General features: G+C 35.6%; 1 protein-coding gene and 1 pseudogene across 5 annotated transcripts in view; one reads left to right on the top strand and one right to left on the bottom strand.

The window, feature by feature from the left end:
- The window catches only part of USP9X (ubiquitin specific peptidase 9 X-linked), a 116,931-nt gene that overhangs the window by 39,122 nt on the left and 56,130 nt on the right, over positions 1 to 21,679 (bottom strand). For all 5 annotated transcript variants that reach the window (XM_027533634.1, XM_027533637.1, XM_027533638.1 and 2 more), the window contains exons 15-23: positions 17,971 to 18,058; positions 12,911 to 13,253; positions 10,587 to 10,682; positions 9,614 to 9,825; positions 7,590 to 7,830; positions 7,096 to 7,245; positions 6,150 to 6,270; positions 506 to 636; positions 36 to 314 (exon numbers count right to left, since the gene is read on the bottom strand). In XM_027533634.1, the coding sequence (XP_027389435.1) occupies positions 36 to 314; positions 506 to 636; positions 6,150 to 6,270; positions 7,096 to 7,245; positions 7,590 to 7,830; positions 9,614 to 9,825; positions 10,587 to 10,682; positions 12,911 to 13,253; positions 17,971 to 18,058 (1,661 nt within the window). The remainder of the gene's footprint in view (positions 1 to 35; positions 315 to 505; positions 637 to 6,149; positions 6,271 to 7,095; positions 7,246 to 7,589; positions 7,831 to 9,613; positions 9,826 to 10,586; positions 10,683 to 12,910; positions 13,254 to 17,970; positions 18,059 to 21,679) is intronic.
- On the top strand, positions 15,101 to 17,183 carry LOC113886933 (annotated as a pseudogene).

Below are 21,679 nucleotides of genomic sequence, written 5' to 3'. Positions count from 1 at the left end.
TTATTATAAAAAGATTTTTTAAAAGTCTGTATTACCGATGCCATCGGATTCACGCCTTCCACACCCGGCTGACAAGCTTCTGCCACGGCTCGAACGTGACCATAGCCAATGGCAGTTAGCAACAGCTTGGCTATTTTAAGAGCATTGAGGTAGGCACCCCTTCGAGTTTCCATATCTGCATTTGGTAAGAAGTTATTTCTGGTTAGCATGCTCAAGACAAGGGGGAGGCCACCACTTTTCAAGAAGTGAAATTGAAAATCAGAGGAATCATCAGCCAGAAGTGCACCAGCAGGCATTAACAAGGCATAGACTACCTGGAAAAAAGAAAAACTGTATTAAAAGATTTAAAAAAGACAACTTATTTGCCTCATCATCATTAGTTTAAAATTTTCCTGTATTTTTAAATTCTTTCAAAAATACTTCACAAGTTTTCCATGTTCTTCACACTATCATATAAAAGGTCAAATTTAAAGAACATGGGATAAATTCAAAAAGTAAAACAAACCTCTGTTAGGTATAGTACTTGTGAGGCTGAAGGACCAAAGAAAAGTGAGTCAAGAGATGGACTAAGGCTGCTGTCTCCAAGTTTGGCATGGTCTAAACAAATAGCTCTTAATTTTTCTATTGTTGTGCTATCTGTAAGAAAAAAAAAAGAGACATAGTCTAAAATAAAACATAATTCATGCATTCATATTTCATTTTGGATATTCTAAAGACTACTTTAGTATGGAACAGAAATCAATTGAGTTACAGACTCAAACTTCACAAGACATAACGAGATCTGCATTGATTTAAAACAAAGAAAAAGTCACAATCAACCAGGGCTCTTTTATCACTCAACCCAGGTATGAGGGAAGCAGTCTCCTCCTACTCAGAGATCTGAAATCAACATGTCTTCCTCAGACACTAGAGACTGAAAATGGAGAAGGAAATGGCAACCCTCTCCATTATTTTTGCCTAGGAAATCCTATGGACAGAGCCTGGCAGGCTACAATCCATGGAGTCACAAAGAGTGGGACACGACTGAGTGACTGAGCACACAGCAACGGAGACTAAAAAATACAACACATTTCAAAAGTAGCTGAAAATAACAAAATGAAAGTATGACAAGCTCTTCTCTCCAACTTTTCTAATGTTAGCCTCCATGACACCACACATTAACTGGTTTGTTATAATGCAAGAAACTTGGTGGTACCATTAGAAACTGTACCTTAAAAAGTAAACATTAAAAAAAAAAAAAGGGAACAGTACCTCAAAGAAAAAATATTTTTGGGATAATATTAAAAGATGCACTTCACTTAAATCACAGTGAAAAGATACCGTAGAAAAAAATCCCATTATTAGCTACCAAACACTCAAACTTACTTCAGAAAGTAGAAGTACTTTAATTTGCAAGGTAAATGCCCTATGATTTAAATACACTTGGATAAATAAGATTTTCTTTTTTCAGTAAAAGCTTTTTTTTTTTGAAAAGTAAAGATAACTGAAGATTACTATAATTTCCATAGGCTAAACTAATTTTTAGTGGCCCAGAAATATCTTATCAAAAAAATTCAAATTAGTGTCGAAATTGTTGGTTTTCCCTATTCTGAAGAGGGAGTAACATGTAACTAAATGAAATATTGTTTTAATAATATAACATTTGTGAATATCTTCTCCTGTCATTAAATATTCACCCTCTACATCATTTTTAAAGATTAAAATGATACTCTAACAATGGGTATTTTAGGTTTTCTCAAAAAACTTTTTTTAGACAATAAAGATCCAAATTATTCTCTACAAAGAAACCAATTCATACACTATATCTGAAAATATCTTGCTTAGTTTTATAAGTATTCTGAGTGAAGGGCAAAGGGAATAGGAGAAAAGAAACACGGGCTATAAGAAAAGGATGCACTGAATTTTAAGTAAATCATTTAATGTTGGATTATAGTTTATTCATTTGAGGGATCTGAACCAAATCACTAGTGGCCATTTCACCTTTAGCATCTATGAACCTAAATAACTTTAGGTCTTCGATTATGTACATGCTCATTTAACAAAATATGGAAAATAAGAGAAAAATTTAAACTGCCCATAATCCTGGATTTTAGTTTATTTCTTTCTAGTCCTTTGAAGAGATACCTAAGCCTAATTAATTACATGATATAGCAGCATGCTATTAAAAAGTCTAGAAAAATGATGAGCAGTAACACATGGGTTAAGAGTACAAAGTTTAGAGCCCAACTGCATGCATTATCTTAGAACTTCCTCTAAGCTGTGTGTCTCTGGCTAAAAGCAGCAGCGGCAGCAGCATCAACAACAACAACAACAACAACAAAAATCACCCCGTGCCTCAGTTTCCCCATCTTTAAAATACAAATAAAAATAATAATTCCCTCCATAGGAATGTTGTGAGGTTAAGTAACTTAACAAGTGTGAAGATATTAGTTAGACCAAACTCCTGGGAAAAAGAAAGCTCTGAAGAGGAAAAGCAACTCCTCTGCTGATAAAGCAATATACATTTTAACTTCTCTGTATCAGGCAAGAACCTGGTTTCCTGATGTGCATGGGTCACAAGAACTTCTGAGTTTACCTACAGAGGACTGTGTAAGTTCTAAGGTTTAACAGCAAATTATAACGGAGGCGCTTGACTTTAGGCAAAGACTCAGAATAAATAGAAGTCAATTACTAGGAAAAAGCTTCTAATTCCACCTTGGTTTTGTTCCTCCTTTTAAAATATGTGCAAGTGTGCACAAACACTAAATGATTCCTCAAATGTTAGAATGTATAACTACTTCCTCTTCTTTGAGCTCCTGCTTCCTTTCTTAAAGAATGTGTTCATGCACGTGCCCATGTGTGTAACAACCACAGTGACAGAGACTAGGTTAACACTTGCTGAATAATGCTTAAATACCAGTCACTAGGCTAGGGTTTTCCATATACGATCTCATTTAATTCATACAGTTGTATGAAATCATTATTATTGGTCCAGTAAAACTAAGAAAACTTATGGCTAAGGCCATGGAGTAGCAACTTGAAGAAGCAGGATCTGAACTCAAGTCCATTTGAGTCCAAAGCCTATGATTTGTCTACTGTCATACAACCATTACTGGCATTTTCAAAGCTGGCTATTTCTAATTTAGGTACGATACTTGGATTACATAAAATATGACAAAAGCACCCTCCTAAGTTTTCTGCTTGAGCTGCCTGGCAAGAGCTCCCTCTCACCACCTGGTGGCAGTATGCTCCAACCACAAGATCAGGGATTATGAGATGGCCCTTTCAAATATTAAAGTTGAATTTGCATATATCAAGCAACAACTGTGACTCGAATACTAGGTAAGTAAAATAAATTCTAAGCAATACAACAGATAAAGATCAAATTAAATCAAGTCATTAAGAAAAGCTTTATTTAAGAATCTAATTAACATCTGAATTGATTCTATACCATATAACTCAGGATGGGGTAAGAAAGGTCAACATGGTGTCTACTTTAGAAAAAGGAGACAATGGAAACACAAGACAGTTTTAAAATTTATCTAGGCCAATTACTGAACTGCATTTATCAGCAATAAACTTCACTAAAATGAGAATAAATTAAAATACATGAACTCAGAAAGAATAAAGACACTGAAAGGAGTGGAAAGAACGTTAGAGATGTCGGCAAATTATTGAAGGTGTAGAGGGGATGGAAGATATTAATAGCTGGCTTAGCTGAACCCAAGAAGTGCTTTTTGGGGAGAAAGAAAAAGGGTACCTATAAATTAGCACCCCACCAAATTCTAGGAAAGTTAAGGATATGAAAGCAAAACATACTTAGCAGATACAGACAGAGTGACTGAAGTCTGCAAAAGAAGCAACTTTCTACTCTATCTCCCTCCCCAACACACTGATAAAGCTGGGAAGCAGATGTCTCACTAATGCAGAGAATAGAGACAAATATGGAATACAGAAAAACTAAAAAGCAGGATTAGTCAGTATGAGTCCATGTTGGTTTTCTGATATAAATGTGTGTGTATTTAAGTGTGTATTACTTCCTCAGATCAAAGAAAAGGCCTAGGTGACAAGAACACCGCAGTAGTTACGAGCACAATTTAGCTGTTGCATTCTGGTTTCTAGCAGAGTACCCTCCCCCTTGCTAAAAGGAGAAATGCCCGATTCTAGGGCTGGAATAGAGAAAGCACTACCATGAACTTTAAATATCTCGTGCCAGAAAGTAAAAAGTACTTGAAAGATGATAAAACTATATCTAAGCTACATCTAAAAAAGCATTGGGTTCATATAAAAACACAGTGCGTACATCCACTGATCGTGACTGGGACAACTGAGTATCAAAATAAATAATGATTGTAATGGCTATTATGGATAAGGTGGTTAGATAGCATCACCGACTCAATGGACATGAACTTGAGCAAACTCTGGGCGACAGTGGAGGACAGGGAAGCCTGGAGCGCCTGCAGTCTATGGGGTCACAGAGAGTCGGATATGACTCAGCAACTGAGCAACAACAACGTAATGGCTATAACCCGATGGAGAAAATAAGAATCTATGAGTAAATAGTGATCACACATTAATTTACAGGGGAGAAGCAAGGCTCTACTCTATCGTTCTTGGAGTTCTTGAATTGTACTTACAACTTTTCTGTAAGGTAGTAAATGTTTCCAAAAAGTTTTTTTAAACTTTTTAAAGTTGTATAGAATTGAATGATCTGGTCCAATTCTCTCCACCGACTCTTATTTTCAGCTCATAACTGTGTAGAACATTAGGTTTTAGACGAAAACATCTATTAGCGCACAAACACTGAAATGTGTTCATGAAAAACAAAATCCTATGGAAAGGATTCCTTGGAGGAAGATCTTAAAATTTTAACACTAGAACATCTGGGGTCAAGAAGTTAACAGAAGAGCTAGAAAAAGTTAAGGATGCCACCACAAAGCTGAACTACTAATCAAATGTGAACTATTATTCAGATTAGTATTGTTTTGGAAACAAACAAACCAAACCACCTCCCATGTACCCCTTCTGAAATAAATGCATGAAGGTGTGCCTCAGAAAGATAACAGAGTCCCTCAAGAAAGGCTCAAGACATAGGAGCTGATGAACATGAATCTACCATAGGAAGGCTGAAGAAAGAAGTCCCAAAATGGTAACTGCATAACAAACAGCAACCAGATGAGAGGAGGCAAAAGAAAAATTCCAGGACAACAGTGGAGCTGACATATAATACCCATGATAATGGAAAATTATTTTGAGAGATTATTAGAGAATACATGGGAAGAATTAGTGATAGGTGTATAGAAAACCAAGAAAATGAAAAGGGAAAATTAAGCCCTGAAAAAAAAAAGCTGCCATTAATCTAGCAAACTACTTTTCACATACTCTTAAAAACATAAATGCTGAATATGATTTTAAGAAAATACTGGAGGAGGGATTTCCCTACAGGGCCGGTGGTTAAGACTCTGCCCTTTCACTGCAGGGGGCTCGGGTTAGATCAGGGAACTAAGATCCTGCATGTCATGTGGCACAAAAAAAGGAAGAAGGAAAAATGGGAAGAATGTGGAAATAACTTTTCATTTACACAATGGAAAATCAGTAGGTAGGTAGGTAAAACTGACAGTTGCGTGAGGGTATTATTTACAGATAACACACACAGATAATAAAAGCTACAAATTGAAAATGGCTGTTTCCCAGGAATAAAAAAGAAACAATGCTATAGATGACACATGACCCAGAACACAGTCCAAGGGTCAGAAAATGTTTTCTGTCAAGGGCCAGATAGTAAATATTTAAGGCTTTGCAGGCCATATGGTCTCTCCCATAACTGCTGCTATGCTATGACAAAAGCAGTTACAGACAGCATGTACATGAATGAGCAGAGCTTGTACACCAATACCTTTGTTTATGGATATAAAAATTTTAATGTAATATAATTTTCGTAAGTCACAAAATATTCTTTTTGATTCTTTTCTTTAGCAATTAGAACATGTAAAAACCATCCTTAACTCTTGGACTGTTCAAAAAGCAGGCAGTGGGCTGGATTTAGCCAGTGAGCTGAAGTTTGCCAACTCCCATTATTTTCCATCTAGGAACAGAATTTGTTAACAAACCCATTCCTGTCCAACATGTACTTTATCAACACCATAATTATTTACGAAGGAAATTCTTACCTGGTGGCATAAGTTTCATAAGTACTCTTGCTCCATCTCTAAGAGGTGGCATATTTAAGCTGCTACCCAAGTCTGCGACTTGCCAAAGGAAAGAGATGTATCTGGGATTCAGTGACATTATCTAGAATACAAAATACACGGAATGTTATCTGTAAATTACACCTCCACAAAGGGAGAGTCCCCAAATAAATGTGTTTGTTAATCTCCATACTGTTGCTTCTGTCATTTCTATCCTGAAATGGTCGGCCTACACATCTTCTCACCTTTACAAATCCTTCGTAATGTAGACTGAATATATTATCCAAGCCACCTCTAGTACTTTGTGTCTGACAGCTTTTTTACTATTTTGTTAAACTATTCTTATTATTCATACAAGTCAGATTCTGTATAAACAAACGGCTGCCATGCCCCACTAACAGTTAAATTCCTAATCCAACTGATTGAGAGAGCCAACTCTTCTGACACTAGAGCGGCTGGTATTATTAAAATTTTTGTGGGGAGGTAAGGGAGGGAGAAGTTACTTTCTTTAGAAACAAAATTACGTTACTGGCGATCTGAGAAAGACTGTGGGTATTTTCCTACAGAAACAGTTCTGAAGAATTCATTTTTTGTGGCACAAATACAAAATACAGTGCTATTTTTCTCAGTGAACTTACAAATTATAATTGAGTTGTATAATAGGCTAGTTTTATATAAATATAATGGCACTCTATCTATATAAAATGTGGTTTTTAAAATTTCAACCAAGTTACAATCACCTTTCAAAGGATCTATTTGAAAGTTGATGGTTAACAACTATACAGTTATGTACAGTTATTTGATATTTTGCCACAATAAATTTTAAGCTCAAAAAAAAAAAAAAAAAAAAAAAAGAACTATTCTATACACGTTCTTAAATAATCTAGCATAATGCCTTGCATACGATAGTTCAAAACTATCTACTCACCACCCCAGGCAAACAGCTTTCCACTTCTGGATTGGGACCATCACTGTAATGATTACCATGGTTTCCAGGAGACCCAGTTGAGGAATCAGAAGAGCTATCAGGGCTTGAAGGCATATTGGAACTGATCTGTGTAAGTTTGGCTGTAATTAGCTAAAAAATGATATATAAGTTAGTATCAAAGACAAGGAAAAATACACAAAACAGTAGTGATATATACCAATCAAAACAAAAAACTACATGCTATCTTTTCAGAAATATAATTTATAACTATTGTCTAACCTAATCACTTAAATTGTTTTGTTTTTAGAAATCTTTTCCTCTGCTATATTGTAGGTACCATTATGACTGTCTCAGTGTTACAGTAATTCAAACACCTAATACAGTCACACATATAACGGATGCTTCATTAATATTTATTGATTGAAATGCTGACTACTAAATTGAGAGTCCCAGGCTTGATTTTCTTGAAAAATTTGGTAATTATAGATACTTACCGACTTATCTTTTAAGTTTAATTGTCCGATCAATTTTCTATCATCTGCAGGATCTATCAGTTCACCACCCACAAAGAGCTCAATTTTTGTATGAGCTACATTGGCTTTGATACGATTGAGAATACATCGTCGTACTGAACCGATTGTATCATTTGTATGAGACCATACATCCAAGTCATCAACCTGTCTGCCTTGGTTTGGAAATCGAACTATAAAAGAGAGATGTTTACCACGGAAAGCTCTGGGGAAATAAAAAAAGGGAAAACATCATCGTATTCAGCAGACTTTCAATCTTCTTGCTAAGAAAATAAAGCTAGGAATTTAAAATGGAATATTTTCTTACTAAACAAGGAAAAATGAGTTAAAGACATATCATTTTTGTGTGCTATGCTTAGTTGCTCACTCATGTCCGACTCTTTGCAACCCAATGGACTGTAACGTGCCAGGCTCCTCGGTTCGTGGGGATTCTCTAGGAAAGAATACTGGAGTGGGCTGCCATGCTCTCCTCCAGGGGATCTTCCCAACCCAGGGATCAAACCCAGGTCTCCCATGTTGCATGAGGATTCTTTACCATCTGAGCCACGAGGGAAGCCCATATTATTTTTAGGATCTTAAAAACAAGTATTTACTGCTCCTTTTAATTCCAAATATTATAAGTAATCTTCAAAACCCAACAATCATAGTTGTTACTCTTGTACTCAGTTTGTAGGTATCTAGTTATAAGACATTATAAGAGACATGAGTAATATATCACTTATTTTTATGCTATAAAAGCCCAACTAATACCCAAACTCATCCCCTCAATGATACTTATGTTGGCATATTATTTTCTGCAGGTAAGAAGCAAAAAAATAAAAAACATATTCAAGGAGCAATTTAAATAATTTCATGGTTAAAAATAGAACTCTTAAATACTAATGGCTCATATTCAATAAATATTTCTAAATTATACATATTATTTGAAATTACTAAATGGTAAAACCTTAAGAGAAATATTAATAGACCCAAATATGAGTGAATTAGGTAAGGGAAATTTTAAGAGGCACAAATTCTCAGTTACAAAGTAAGAGTCACGGGACAGGTGGTAACTAGGCTTATCATGGTGATCTGTAATGAAATATTCAACCACTATGTTGTATACCAGGAATTAGCATAGTATTGTAGGTCAATTATACCTCAAAATCAAACAAACTCATAGAAAAAGAGATCAGACTTATGATCAGCAGGCAGAGGGAAGGACAGGGAGTGAGGAATTGAATAAAGGTGATTAAAAGGTACAAACTTCCAGTTATAACTAAGTAGTAGAGATGTAATGTTCAACATGATTAACAAAATGCTGTTATATATGAAAGCTGTTAAGAGAATAAATCCTGACACTTCTTAGCACAAAGGAAGAGTCATTTCTTTTCTTTTCTATCTATATGAGATGATGAATGTTCACTAAACTTATTGCAGTAATTTCATGATGTACTAAATTATTATAAACTTATAAAGGCTGTATGTCTATTATATCTCAATAAAATTGGGTGAAAAAAGAAATGTTAGTAATCATTTGAAAATATTTCTTACTGTATTGGCTATCTGTCAAAGCAGCCTATTTTAAGAGTTCTTTCCAATTAACTCTGCAATCAGACTATACTATTATTTTCAAAAGTGGAAACGAATGGTGTCAAAACACCTCAACAGCAAAATATCCCTGGCAACATTTAATGGGCAATAAAATCAATGGCAAAAACAAAAACAAAACACCAAACAAACCCCCCCCCCAGAATAAAAAGAAACTAGACTTAATTTGAATGCCCTAAACAAAAAGCAACAAAAAACAGATCCAGGAAACAAAACAAAAAAGGTCTACTATTAAAAAAAGATTCTGTAAGATACAAACACTGTTCTTAAGCAAGATGCTAAGAACATTTTTTCAAAAATGAAAAACTTCCTTTCCTTCTTCCCGTACATCATCACTTTAAAATCCAATGGCTAGGAGACTGTCAATTAAGTAGCAGCACAGTAGATCAGTTACAAACCTTGACATAGGCAGAATTGTTCTTTCCTCATGATAATCACTATCACATTCATTTATATATTCCCTTAATACAGTTAATACTCGAACCATTCGAACAGCTTCCTGTCTCGCACAATTAATACTGTCTTTGTCACCATCCAAAACACATAAAGTGTCATAGGAGGCTTTCAAACGATCAAAGCAAGACTGAATGAAGTCTTCATGGATCACCACCTACAAATAATGGGCCAAATACAGACAGTTCAAGCTTTATATAATTAAAGATGGGAACAATTAACTTAAAGGTAGATCTCATTTAACCATAATCATATTTAACAAGAGTTTATACTGATAATAAAACACACTGTGGTTGCCAAAGTGGGGAGAGAGGTTAGGGGAGGGAAGGATTGGGATTAGCAGAAATAAACTATTATATATGGAATAGATAAACAACAAAGCCCTACTGTATAGCACAGTAGCATAGCATATTCAATATCCTGTGATAAACCATAATGGAAAAGAATATGAAAAAGACATATTGTATATATGTATAACTGAGTCACTTTGCTGCACAGCAGAAATTAACAAAACATTGTAAATTAACTACACTTCAATAAAACAAAAACAACAACAACAAACACTCATTATGTTTTATCAAAGAAAGCTAAGGTTATTTAAAAGTTAACAAGTATAATCTAGACACACAAAAACTGAATTTCAGGATGAGGTGTTAAAATTGAAAGAAATTCAGCTGAAATCTCCTACTATAATTATACTCAAAATAATCACTTCAAGATAATTTTCAAAACGAGACTCATTTAGACAGCATTTTGTATGAGAGAAATGTGGACTAAATATTTTAGGTATATTTTTATAATATGAGTTAAAATAAAAATTTTCTAGTTGATTCTGAATTAAAGAAAAAATTCTCATTAACAAGAGTTCTTCAATCAGAATTCAAACTTGTGAAAATTTTAATACATGTTAATCCTCACCTGATTGACCTGTAGCCTTGGACCAAGGTTTGTGTATATCTCTTTAAGGAGATCTATAGCTCTGCTGGCAATATCATCATTACTCTGAATCACCACCTAGATTAAAAAAGATTGAAGTGTAAATATCTTTCAAGAAATATTTTAGTTGGCCATTTCCATTCAAACCATACCTTCAGGATTTTTAATACAGCATTCAATAATTTAAAAAGCAAACCTCAAGTCTTTGTATAAATCAAGTTAAGAAAGGAAGACACATTTCACTAAGAATAAAATATGCTGTCATTAGTATCATTTACTCCTGCAATTCAACACCTTGGTAACCAAGCAGTGGGCTTCCCTGGTGCTGGGTTTACTTGCTCAGTTGTGTCTGACCCTTTATGAAACCATGGACTGTAGCCCTCCAGGCTCCTCTATCCATAGGGATTCTCCAGGCAAGAATACTGGAGAGGGTTGCCATGCCTTTCTCCAGGGGATCCTCCCAATGCAGGGATCGAACCCAAGTCACCCGCATTGCAGGCAGATTCTTTACCATCTGAGCCACCAGGGCAGCCCAAGAACACTGGAGTGGGGAGCCTATCCCTTTCTCCAGGGTATCTTCCCAACCCAGGAATTGAACTGGGGTCTCCTGTATTGGCAGGTGAGCCACCAGGGAAGCCCCGCCTGCCAATGCAGGAGACGCAAGTTGGATCCCTGAGTCACAAAGATCCTCTGGAGAAGGAAATGCTAATCCACTCCAGTATTCTTACCTGGGAAATCCCATGGACAGAGGAGCCTAGAGGGCTATGGTCCATGGGGTTGCAAAAGAGTTGGACACGACTCAGTGACTAAACAACAATAACCAAGTAGTGAGATATTAAAGTAGGAATTTAAATTAGTTAAAGGAAATCAAGATAACATGAAATACAGCTTAGCATAAAAGGCTACCCACCCCATCTTTATCATCTAATCATATCAATGGTTTTCAAACTATGTATAGACTCTGTGATGAAGAGTTTTAGGGATGAACCCTATAAAAGGCATGGGAGGGGGAAGGAAGTAAAGCACAGGGAGACTGAGTCGCAAGAAAAAAACACCAACCAGGCTTTCTTTTCTCACTTCAACTAGTTTTACATTTTGAAGTTTTACGTAAACTTTGATTTTAAAAAGCAGTTTCTGCTGTTTAAAAATGTTGAAAACCACTTAAAGTGTGAATAATCAAATACTAAAATAAACAATTCAGTCTGCCTATGGTTTGCAGAAACACATTTCATATCCAGAAAACAATATAAACTGCTGCGAACAGGTCAGATTTTTAAAGATATTTAAAGATAGGACTAATATATTAATAACTACAACATGGATGGAACCTCAGGGCATTATGCTAAGTGAAATAAGTCAGAGAGAGAAGTACTGTATGATCTCACTTATATATAGAATCTAAAAATCAAAGAAACACAAACAAAAAATTGAACTCATAGATAACAAAGAATAGATTGCTGTTTGCCAAATGAGTGAAGGGGCTCAAAGTAACATATAGCGTGGTGCTATATTTAATAATACTGTATTGCATATTTGAAAGAGTGAATGCTAAGGCAATACATTTTTCTTTTTGACCATGCCACACAGCTTGTGGGATCTTAATTCCCTGCCCAGGGACTGAATCCAGGCCATGGCAGTGAAAGCAGAGCTCTAGCCACTGGACCACCAGGGAAGTCCCAAGTAAATCTTAAAAGTTCTCACTACAAGGGAAAAAAAAAAAAACTGTAACAATAGATTGTGATCATTCTGCAATATGTACACATCAAATCATTATGTTGTACACCTGTAACTAACATGGTGTTGTATGTCAGTTATAACTCAACTAAAAAATATATATAATATTGTAAGTTAAAACAGTGCTGATAAAGTATACATTCATAAGCCTTTCTAAATAAAGTCTTCTTTTCTCCTATATTAGCATTAAGTGTATAATAAGCTAAATTAATACTGAAAAGAAATAGAGGTCTACATTAAATTAAAAAGGGGAAGAAAATAATTTTCATGGAGAGGCATGAAAGATTTCTATGGTTAGTGCACTTACATTCTAAACACATCGGGGGCAGACAGATTCTAAGCCAAGAGAAAAGGAGTATCAGTGGCAGAAGGAGGGGAGGTGGAGGGAGAGAGAGATGAAAAAGTCCAAAGACAGATGACATAGTAAGATAAAGATGAACTATCTCTAGCTCCTAGGACAAGCATCAGAGCAGCATATATACATATAATTTATATGTAAAATTGTGATTTCTTACCTATTTGAAAAAACTATATCACATACACAGTTTATCAAGTTCCCACTTCTCACTTACCCTCCAAAGGTAGTCTAATCCAATTAGTTCCAAATCATCCATCATATATGCTCTCCTTTTGGCTACCAGTTTTCCTTCCCGACAATTCACAGCTTTGAAGAATCGTTCAAAACATTTCATCCCATTTTCAGTCAACAAGGATGGATCAAGCTGAAGTACATTGCTTTCAAAGAAGTCCTTATTAATATCAGGATCCAAGTCTGGTTCATCCCCCATCAACTTGGAATACCACTTAAAACAGGCTTCACGATCACAAAGGTAAACTGCATTCTCTGCTAAGCATTTCCATATTTGTTTTGCCTGAGGAGCGCATAGCCACAGTTGGCCATCCTTTAATAAAAATCTTGAAAAACATAAAATTAGCAGTTAGATCTACATAATTTTTATCCTGAAAGGCAATCTATCTGTATATATGGGAAATAATCCACTTATCACAACTATATTTTAACTACAGGTAAAAGGATGTCAGTTCTTATCAGCATCTTAAAATAATTTATTTCGTAATTTTTATCTATTACTAAAAAATACTAGGTATTCATTCATTCAGCAAGCACATATTAAGCATCTACAATGTACCAAGAACTCTGCTACATCACTGGACCTAAACTAGGGGGAAAAAAAAAACAAAACAAAACCAAAACAAACCTTTGTTCTCTGTACACCTGAAAACACCGTAAATCAACTATATTTCAATAAAAACAAAAGGATATACAGTGGGAGAAAAAAAAGATTTGTTCCCTGATTTGATCTCTGAAACCAGACAATTTTGAAAGTATGTTTAATAGGCTATCTGAGTTTTAGCATTCTGCTTATATGGTATCACCGGAGAAAGAGGTATTCTACTTATGTAACTTTCACAGATAAATCATAACACTGAAGAGTTAAAATTCCTTAAATTTTAATATCTGCTGATGATCTGATCTAATAGTCATCACTCAGCACTTGGCCACATTGAACTGAGTAACATACATATGTCTTAAACTTTTTAATGTCAAAATTCAACGGGATGCTTATCAATTATTCAGTGGCATTCTCAGGGGTCTTTCTAGTTTGAGGACTATAGGTTTAGTTAAAGACAATAATGGTGAACTCTGTTTCACCTAGTTTCTTCAGTTAGCTTTCTTTTTCTTTTAGCATTCATCCACCCACCCTGTCTGGCGCGTCTCCGAATGACAGAATGAACATCTCGTTTTATTCTGAAAAACTTCACACAATTTTTAGCTAATCTAAGGGTGCCTCTTTACCCAATTACAGAGTAAGGTGAATGTATTTAAGGTTCCCTTTTCATTTCAAAGCATTTTGAGTTATTAATTCCAGTGTCTTTGACATTTTCATAAGACTGTTAAGCTTAAAGAGGGCTTTCTAGCAGCTGTCCTACCTAACCCTGTCACCCTGTCTAATTTACAGACAGGAAACTGAGGTCCAATGTGATAAAATACAACTGTTTTCATTTTGGGGTTGTGTGTGTGTCTTCTTTTTCTTTTTTTTTTGCTTTCTTTAAGCAAAAATTCCATTTGGAAGGGCACTGTATAAAAAATAAAAGCAGAGCCGCTCCAACTGTTGGGAAGAGGAGGAAAGAAGTGAGAAAGGGGGATAAAACTTCCACTGCTCGTCCAGAAATCTTGGAAGAAGCTCCTCAGAAGCCCTAAGGCTCCAAAGTAGGTTTGAAAAAATCACTTGTCTAATAGAAAGAGCAAAGACTGAAGCTGGATACACCTAGTTGAGTAGTGTAACCAACTATATACCGGGGCTGCATGATTTCAAACATAGCTTTAAGCCATGTGAATCTCAGTTTCCTTATTAATCAAATGGGGATAATACCTATCTCCCTGTGCTGCTATTAGGTTAAAATATAAAGTGAGTAAAGCTCAGTTCCTGTGCCTTCAGAGAACTGATGTAGGTCATACAGATAAGTACTAATAGAGCAGGGACTAAAACAGCTTCTCTGATCCCAAACTTTAATTTAGCAAAAAAGTTTATAACAACTCTTCTGTTCTAGGCAATCTAAAGGATACAACACACACCAATCAATAACAATGTCTTACTATGGCAATGATTCTCAATCTGGGGAGGAAGGTTCTTTCATTCAGATAATTGAAAAACCACACCCACACCCCAACCCCTCTACAACTCACAGAACCATTTTGCTTTAAACAAAGGCCAAATTTCTTTAACTCTGGTGTCTAGACTTTGCCCTCAAGTTAAAATCTGAATGTAACTACTTATGCAAATATTTCCAAGTAAGCACATAATTCAATAACCATAAGCCTATAATTAATGCAGTCCAGGAGAAAATTCCCCAATGTATCAAAATAATACATGCAATAGATTTTCTGAAGCACTGATAATTTGGGCATTTCCCTTAGGGTGCTTATGATCTGAAAATATATGATGGGGGTTTCTGAATTGCAAGAAACCTCTCATCATCAAAAATTTTAAACAATTTTAAATCTATAAGTGTATAATCATTAAAAGCTAATCACTGGAGACGTCGCAGACCCGGGACCCGGAGCAGCTCAGAGGCGGTGAATAATAGCTCTTCAAGTCTGCAATAAAAAATGGCCTCCAATAAAACTACATTGCAAAAAATGGGAAAGAAGCAAAATGGAAAGAGTAAAAAAGTTGAAGAGGCAGAACCTGAAGAATTTGTAGTAGAAAGAGTGCTAGACCGCCGTGTAGTGAACGGGAAAGTGGAGTATTACCTGAAGTGGAAGGGATTTACAGATGCAGACAATACTTGGGAACCTGAAGAAAATTTAGATTGTCCAGAGTTAATTGAAGCATTTCTTAATTCTCAAAAAGCTGGTAAAGAAAAAGATGGAACAAAAAGAAAATCTTTGTCTGACAGTGAATCTGATGATAGCAAATCAAAGAAGAAAAGAGATGCTGCTGAGATGCTGCTGATAAACCGAGAGGTTTTGCCAGAGGTCTTGATCCAGAACGAATAACTGGTGCCACAGACAGCAGTGGAGAATTAATGTTCCTCATGAAATGCAAAGATTCCGATGAGGCAGACTTGGTACTGGCAGAAGAGGCAAATATGAAGTGTCCTCAAATTATAATTGCTTTTTATGAAGAGAGACTAACTTGGCATTCTTGTCCAGAAGATGAGGCTCAACAATTGTTTGCATTGCCTTTTATATATATTTTTATATATATATATAAAATGTGGGTCTTGGTTTTTTGATTTATTAGTGTGAAGAAATAACTACATTCTAATGAAAATCAGGTTTGATTTGTTTGTTTTGAAGTAATATTGGGAAAGTTACATTGGGTTTTTTGGTTTTTTTTTTTTTTTCCATCTGTAGCACTGGTTACTTTGAACAAATAAAAGCTTTCTGTTGACTCCTTCAGTAGGAAATAATTTGATACCATGGTATATTATTTCCTCAGCATTAGAGAACAGTTTTTCTAAATGTTGGAGGAAATCTCCATAATCATTACTCAATCAGAATTTAGAATTTGCATTTAACTTATATATGCCTGAGGACCATTCTAAGTTTTTTATATGTGTATACATAAAAGACATATGTAAATGGTTTGGGAGTTAATTTTTTTATTTTGGTAAATATATTTAAACCACAGCCTTTCATAACCATGGATAAGCCCATGTTCTGGAATTACATCATTTTGAGCAATATAAGAAATAACTTCAACTTAGATTAAAAATTTAAGTCTTAACCTTTCAAATTAAATAATTTTGTAATTAGACACATTAAGGAATTTAAATTCGGTAATTTTTTTAAAGCATCCCTATCAGAATCTGCATATAAATGCAGTTTTATATGCAGAAAACCTGGAAGGAAAATTTTTATCACTATCAACCACCTTCCCAATCAAATGAAAAAAGTAGAAAAATTCTGGTATGTTTTAATATAGCAAAGCAAAACTTAATTAAATGGACACTTGATGATTCCTTTTGGTGAACCATTGTTTTATAAGAAATTGAAGTCTCTGTGCTATATTTAGGAAAGGTTGTGATACATGGGATGTCTCAGATTTGTTTCATGGAAACCTAATCAGATAGTTTTTAAATATTGGCAGTTTACGATCTACAGGAATAAATGAGTGAACAAACTTTTCTAATCTACGCTTGACCTACATGTATTTTCAGACTTGACTCCAATCCATTCCTTACATGAAGGCTCAATTTTCTCAGTATTTTGGGTTACTAGTTCAGCAGAAGCCAAGAAAAACAATAACTTTGTAGTAATCAGAATATTATTCAGCTGTATATTGTTTACTTTATTATAAATACTGGTGAACAGTGGTCAATAAATAGTTTTATATTCCTTAAAAAAAAAAAAAAAAAAAAGCTAATCACTGAGTGTATCAAGCCCTGGACTACATTTAGCTTTGGCTTACAGGAATAAGGGGCTTCTCTGGGGCTCAGCTGGTAAAGCATCTGCCTGCAATGTGGAAGACCTGGATTCAATCCCTGGGTTGGGAAGATCCCCTGGAGAAGGGAGCGGCAACCTACTCCAGCATTATGGCCTGGAGAATTCCATGGAGTTGCAAAGAGTGAGACACAACTGAGCGACTTTCACGCCCTCACTCACTCACTATGGGAATAAATCTCCTTTCTCTATCCCCAACAGAATGTTATTAACACATAATCTCAGGCTGCTTTTGTCAGCCGCTGTTAGCATAAACAAAGCACCAGAGAACTCAAACCACTCTTTTAGGGTACTGGTCCAACAAGACTTTTGTCCCCATTTCCTTAATATGGTTCTCCAGCCGGCTGTGTCAAATATGGAAATTTGTTCTTTAAAGACTAAATATATTCCTAATATAAACAAATATGAAGACCAGAAGTCTATACAAAAGGTTTAAATATGTTCTTTTCAAATACTGCAAAGAAGAAAAGTTGACACTCAGTCAATAATTTAATATTTAATCATGAACACAAAGGGAAATGTCCTGTGACTTTCATATAAGGATTTCCAGATGGGAAAAATCAAAGGTGACAAGAGCCACCTAACAAAGACCTAGCCATACAGCATATCAACTTGACATTCTTTATCTGTGTCTTAGAGCAACACTAATTGTTTAAAACAAACCTAAGGAAGTTAAGCCGTTCTTGAACTTCTTGAACATGACTGTATCTACTTCCCAGCCTCACAGTTTGTGGGTCATAGTCTTCATGGTCTGCAAATTAAGAAAAATTGTGCATTATACACATGGTTACCCATATCATTGCTGACTTTAATCGAAGGAAAACAAGTCGTTAAAAGATCATTAATTCTTTATCATTAAAGGCAATTTGAAATTTACTTATTAGTCATAATTTCTATCCATCTTTTTACCCAACCAAAATAATCGTCCCTTTTTTCTAACCAAAAGAAAATGGTCTGTTAAATGTGTCATCAAAAATAATTCTTCATACAACCCTCTGTCCAATTTTCATATATAATGAAGTAATGTCTGATTACAGCATAAGATTGACCTGAATGGTCTATGAACTGACCACCAAGACAAACTTTTTTCTCTAATTTCCTTTCTGTTACATTGAAATGTCTTCATGGGAAAAAAAAATGTAGTTATAAAAAATTATATTATTAACTTTTATCTACTTTTATCTGGACATTAGAGTAACACAAGATGCTCCTCTATATAATGAAGTTATCATACCGTAATTATCACCACCATGTTGTTATGAAAGAAAGTCTTAGATAAATCTAAGAAAATCTACCCTTCTATCATGAGTATGAGTAGGTACTGGTCACAAGGTCTAGCCTAAATTGGAAATTCTTAAACAAAAAAGTTAAAAGCCAGTAAACCCTTTGATTTTACTTTCATTAGAGTATATCATACAACGGGGGGGGGGGGGGGAAAGAGCCTCGGTGTTTGCAATGGAAGAGCAGAGCAAAAAAAAAAAAAAAAAAAATCATCTTTAAAAGCACCTCCAGTCCTAAAAACATCTTGGAGAGTGTTTTCTGTTTTTGTTTTTTTAATTTATTAGAAAAAGTCATATGATCTGGAAATGTTCAGGTTGATTTGTGACTTAGAGCAGAAGAAAGCTGAAGCAAATGTTCTGAACAAGTGCTGTCAACCTCTCAGGAACAGTGGCATTTCTCCCAGAAAGCTGATGAAAGTTATGGAGGAATAAGAAACTGTGTAATTTCCCCTTAGCATTAATTATTGGTGTTTTCATAGCCTGAACCTTAAGGTACATGTGTGCTGGTGCCAACGAGTTCTAAATGAGTGAGACCCTTAAGAAATAGTAACGGTAATCAATGTCTTCAAAAATAGTGAGGTTTTTTCTCTGAACAAAATCTTGTTCAGAGAAGAAACATTTAAAGATGGAAACATTTACGATGTTTAGAAACATCTTTTGATGCTTTGGTGAAGAAAAGCAGCCCAATGTATTACGACTACCTGCTTTCTACATCTATATATACTGCAATCTACCCAAAGTCCTAAACACATAGTCTACTCCCCCAAAATTCAATTTCATCAGTGCTCAAAGCACTAATTCTCAAGAGGTCTTCTCAAGAAACTGAACAGAATTCTCTTCCACTATGTCAGCAATTTTCTTTTTCAGAGCATCAAAGGATCTGAATAAACAATGGACTACCTCCACCCCCACCAAGGAGTTTACTCACAGCTTTGTTTACTTTGCAGGTTCTTTTTTAGTGGAAGTTTTAATAATTTCAAAATTGAGCTTAAAAAATATTAGAAACCCTCATCACCTTTACCCATATCACCAGCTGTTTACATTTTGCCCTATTTGCTTGATTAGTCATTACATACATGCATGCATGTGTATAATTTTTCTAAACCATTTGAGAGTGAGCTGACAAGTCCCTAAATCCTGCAATGAGTATTTCCGAATAACAAAGACATTATCTTACATAACCACACAATTATCAAATTAACACTGATAAAATAATATTATCTAATCCAAGCCTTCTCAACAGCACATTATTGACATTTGGAGTGGATAATTCTTTGCTGCGGCACTGCCCTGGGAAGTGCAGTGTATCTAGCACTATCCCAGGCCTCTATCTACTAAATTCCAGTGGCGTCCTTGCCCAATCTCCCCCCACCCCAAATTAAGATAACCAAAAAATAACTCCAATTATAATTTTACCAATAATTCCCATTTATGCCTTCTTTTCTCCAAATCCAAGATCGAACACACTGCATTTAGTTGTCGTGCCTTTTAACTCTTCTTTAATCTGGAGAATTCAACATCCTTTCTATTTCTTGACCTTTTATAAAACTATGAGCCAATTTTGTTGCCTGTTGCTTAATGTAGGCTTCTCTGATGCTTTTTTATGATCAGATTCAAGCTAGGTATTTGGCAGAGTACCACAGAAATGACCCTCTGGCCACCTCAAAGAATCACCATCGGGGGAACAGTGTGTGTCACTCTATGGCAGTATTCACATCAACTATGATCACCTGGTGAATGTGGTTTCCACCAGGTTTCTCCACTGTAAAGTTACTATTTTTCTTTTTAATGAATTCGTGGGGAGACACTTTCAGACTATGCAAATAACTAGTCTATCAAATTTACCCACCAGTTTCAGCCTTCTCTCCCTTCTATTTAGGTGGCAGCACTTGAAGAGCCAGGACCCTGAACATATAGAAGAGCTTTGAAAACACCCAGTGAAAGCCAAACAATAATAACAAAACGTCAAGAAGTAAAAAGATCCCTCTCTGCTAAATAGGAATAGAGAGGCCTTCCACTTTGCTACAGATGAGCTTCTGGGCTTATAAAACATAAACAGGATGTCTGTGATTCTCCCTCTAAACATGTAATACTTAAGTATTGGAGAAGGCAATGGCACCCCACTCCAGTACTCTTTTGCCTGGAAAATCCCATGGGTGGAGGAGCCTGGTAGGCTGCAGTCCATGGGGTCGCTAAGAGTCGGACACGACTGAGCGACTTCACTTTCACTTTCATGCACTGGAGAAGGAAATGGCAACGCACTCCAGTGTTCTTGCCTGGAGAATCCCAGGGACGGGGGAGCCTGGTGGGCTGCCGTCTACGGGGTCGCACAGAGTCAGACACGACTGAAGCGACTTAGCAGCAGCAGGAGCCTGATATTATGCTACTGAATAATGTCTCATACCTAATGAGATCCATGCAACACTTTATAGAGGCTAAAAGAAATTTATTTTAGAATTATAGACTTGAAAATTGGTGACTGATGGTATCATCAACCACCAATTTCTAAATGCTGTGAAAAGTCTGTTTTAATAGGAGAATTTTACTAGCTGGAGACTGTTCAGTATTAATCAGAAGAAGTACTATAATAGAGGAAGAAAAGGTATATCAAAGGTTAGGACAAACAGAAGGTATGGTTCCAATAAACTCAGGGGAACATAGCAACAAAAATTCAAGGGCTTACTATGTGCCAGGGATTATTCTAGCATAAATAACTTGTTCAAGGTCATACACCTAATACGTTAGGTCATGTTTCAAATCTAGGCAATCTGTGCAGATTCACAGCTCTTATTTTATGAAGATACAGATAATATAAGAAGGGGAAACTAAAGCCTGAAGATGTTAAGTCCATGCAATTGAGATGAAGCAAAGACTCATGTAGAATTTGACTAAAAGGAGCAGAAAATTCGAGTGAGGCTGAATTGCATGTGTATCATCTCCTGATAGCCTCTACAGTAGGTGTCTCAACCTGTGCCAACGAAATTAAATGAAATACCATATGCAAATAAAGTATGTAAAAATTAGCAATGGAGTCATGTGATTTATATTAAGGCTTCATGGGGGGGGGGGGGGCGCGGGCGGGCAGGAAAGGC

The sequence above is a fragment of the Bos indicus x Bos taurus genome, chromosome X, assembly GCF_003369695.1.
Source record: "Bos indicus x Bos taurus breed Angus x Brahman F1 hybrid chromosome X, Bos_hybrid_MaternalHap_v2.0, whole genome shotgun sequence".
Taxonomy (NCBI): Eukaryota; Metazoa; Chordata; class Mammalia; order Artiodactyla; family Bovidae; genus Bos; species Bos indicus x Bos taurus.
The sequence above is the reverse complement of the archived record's forward strand: the minus strand, read 5'-3'. Positions and strand labels throughout refer to the sequence as shown.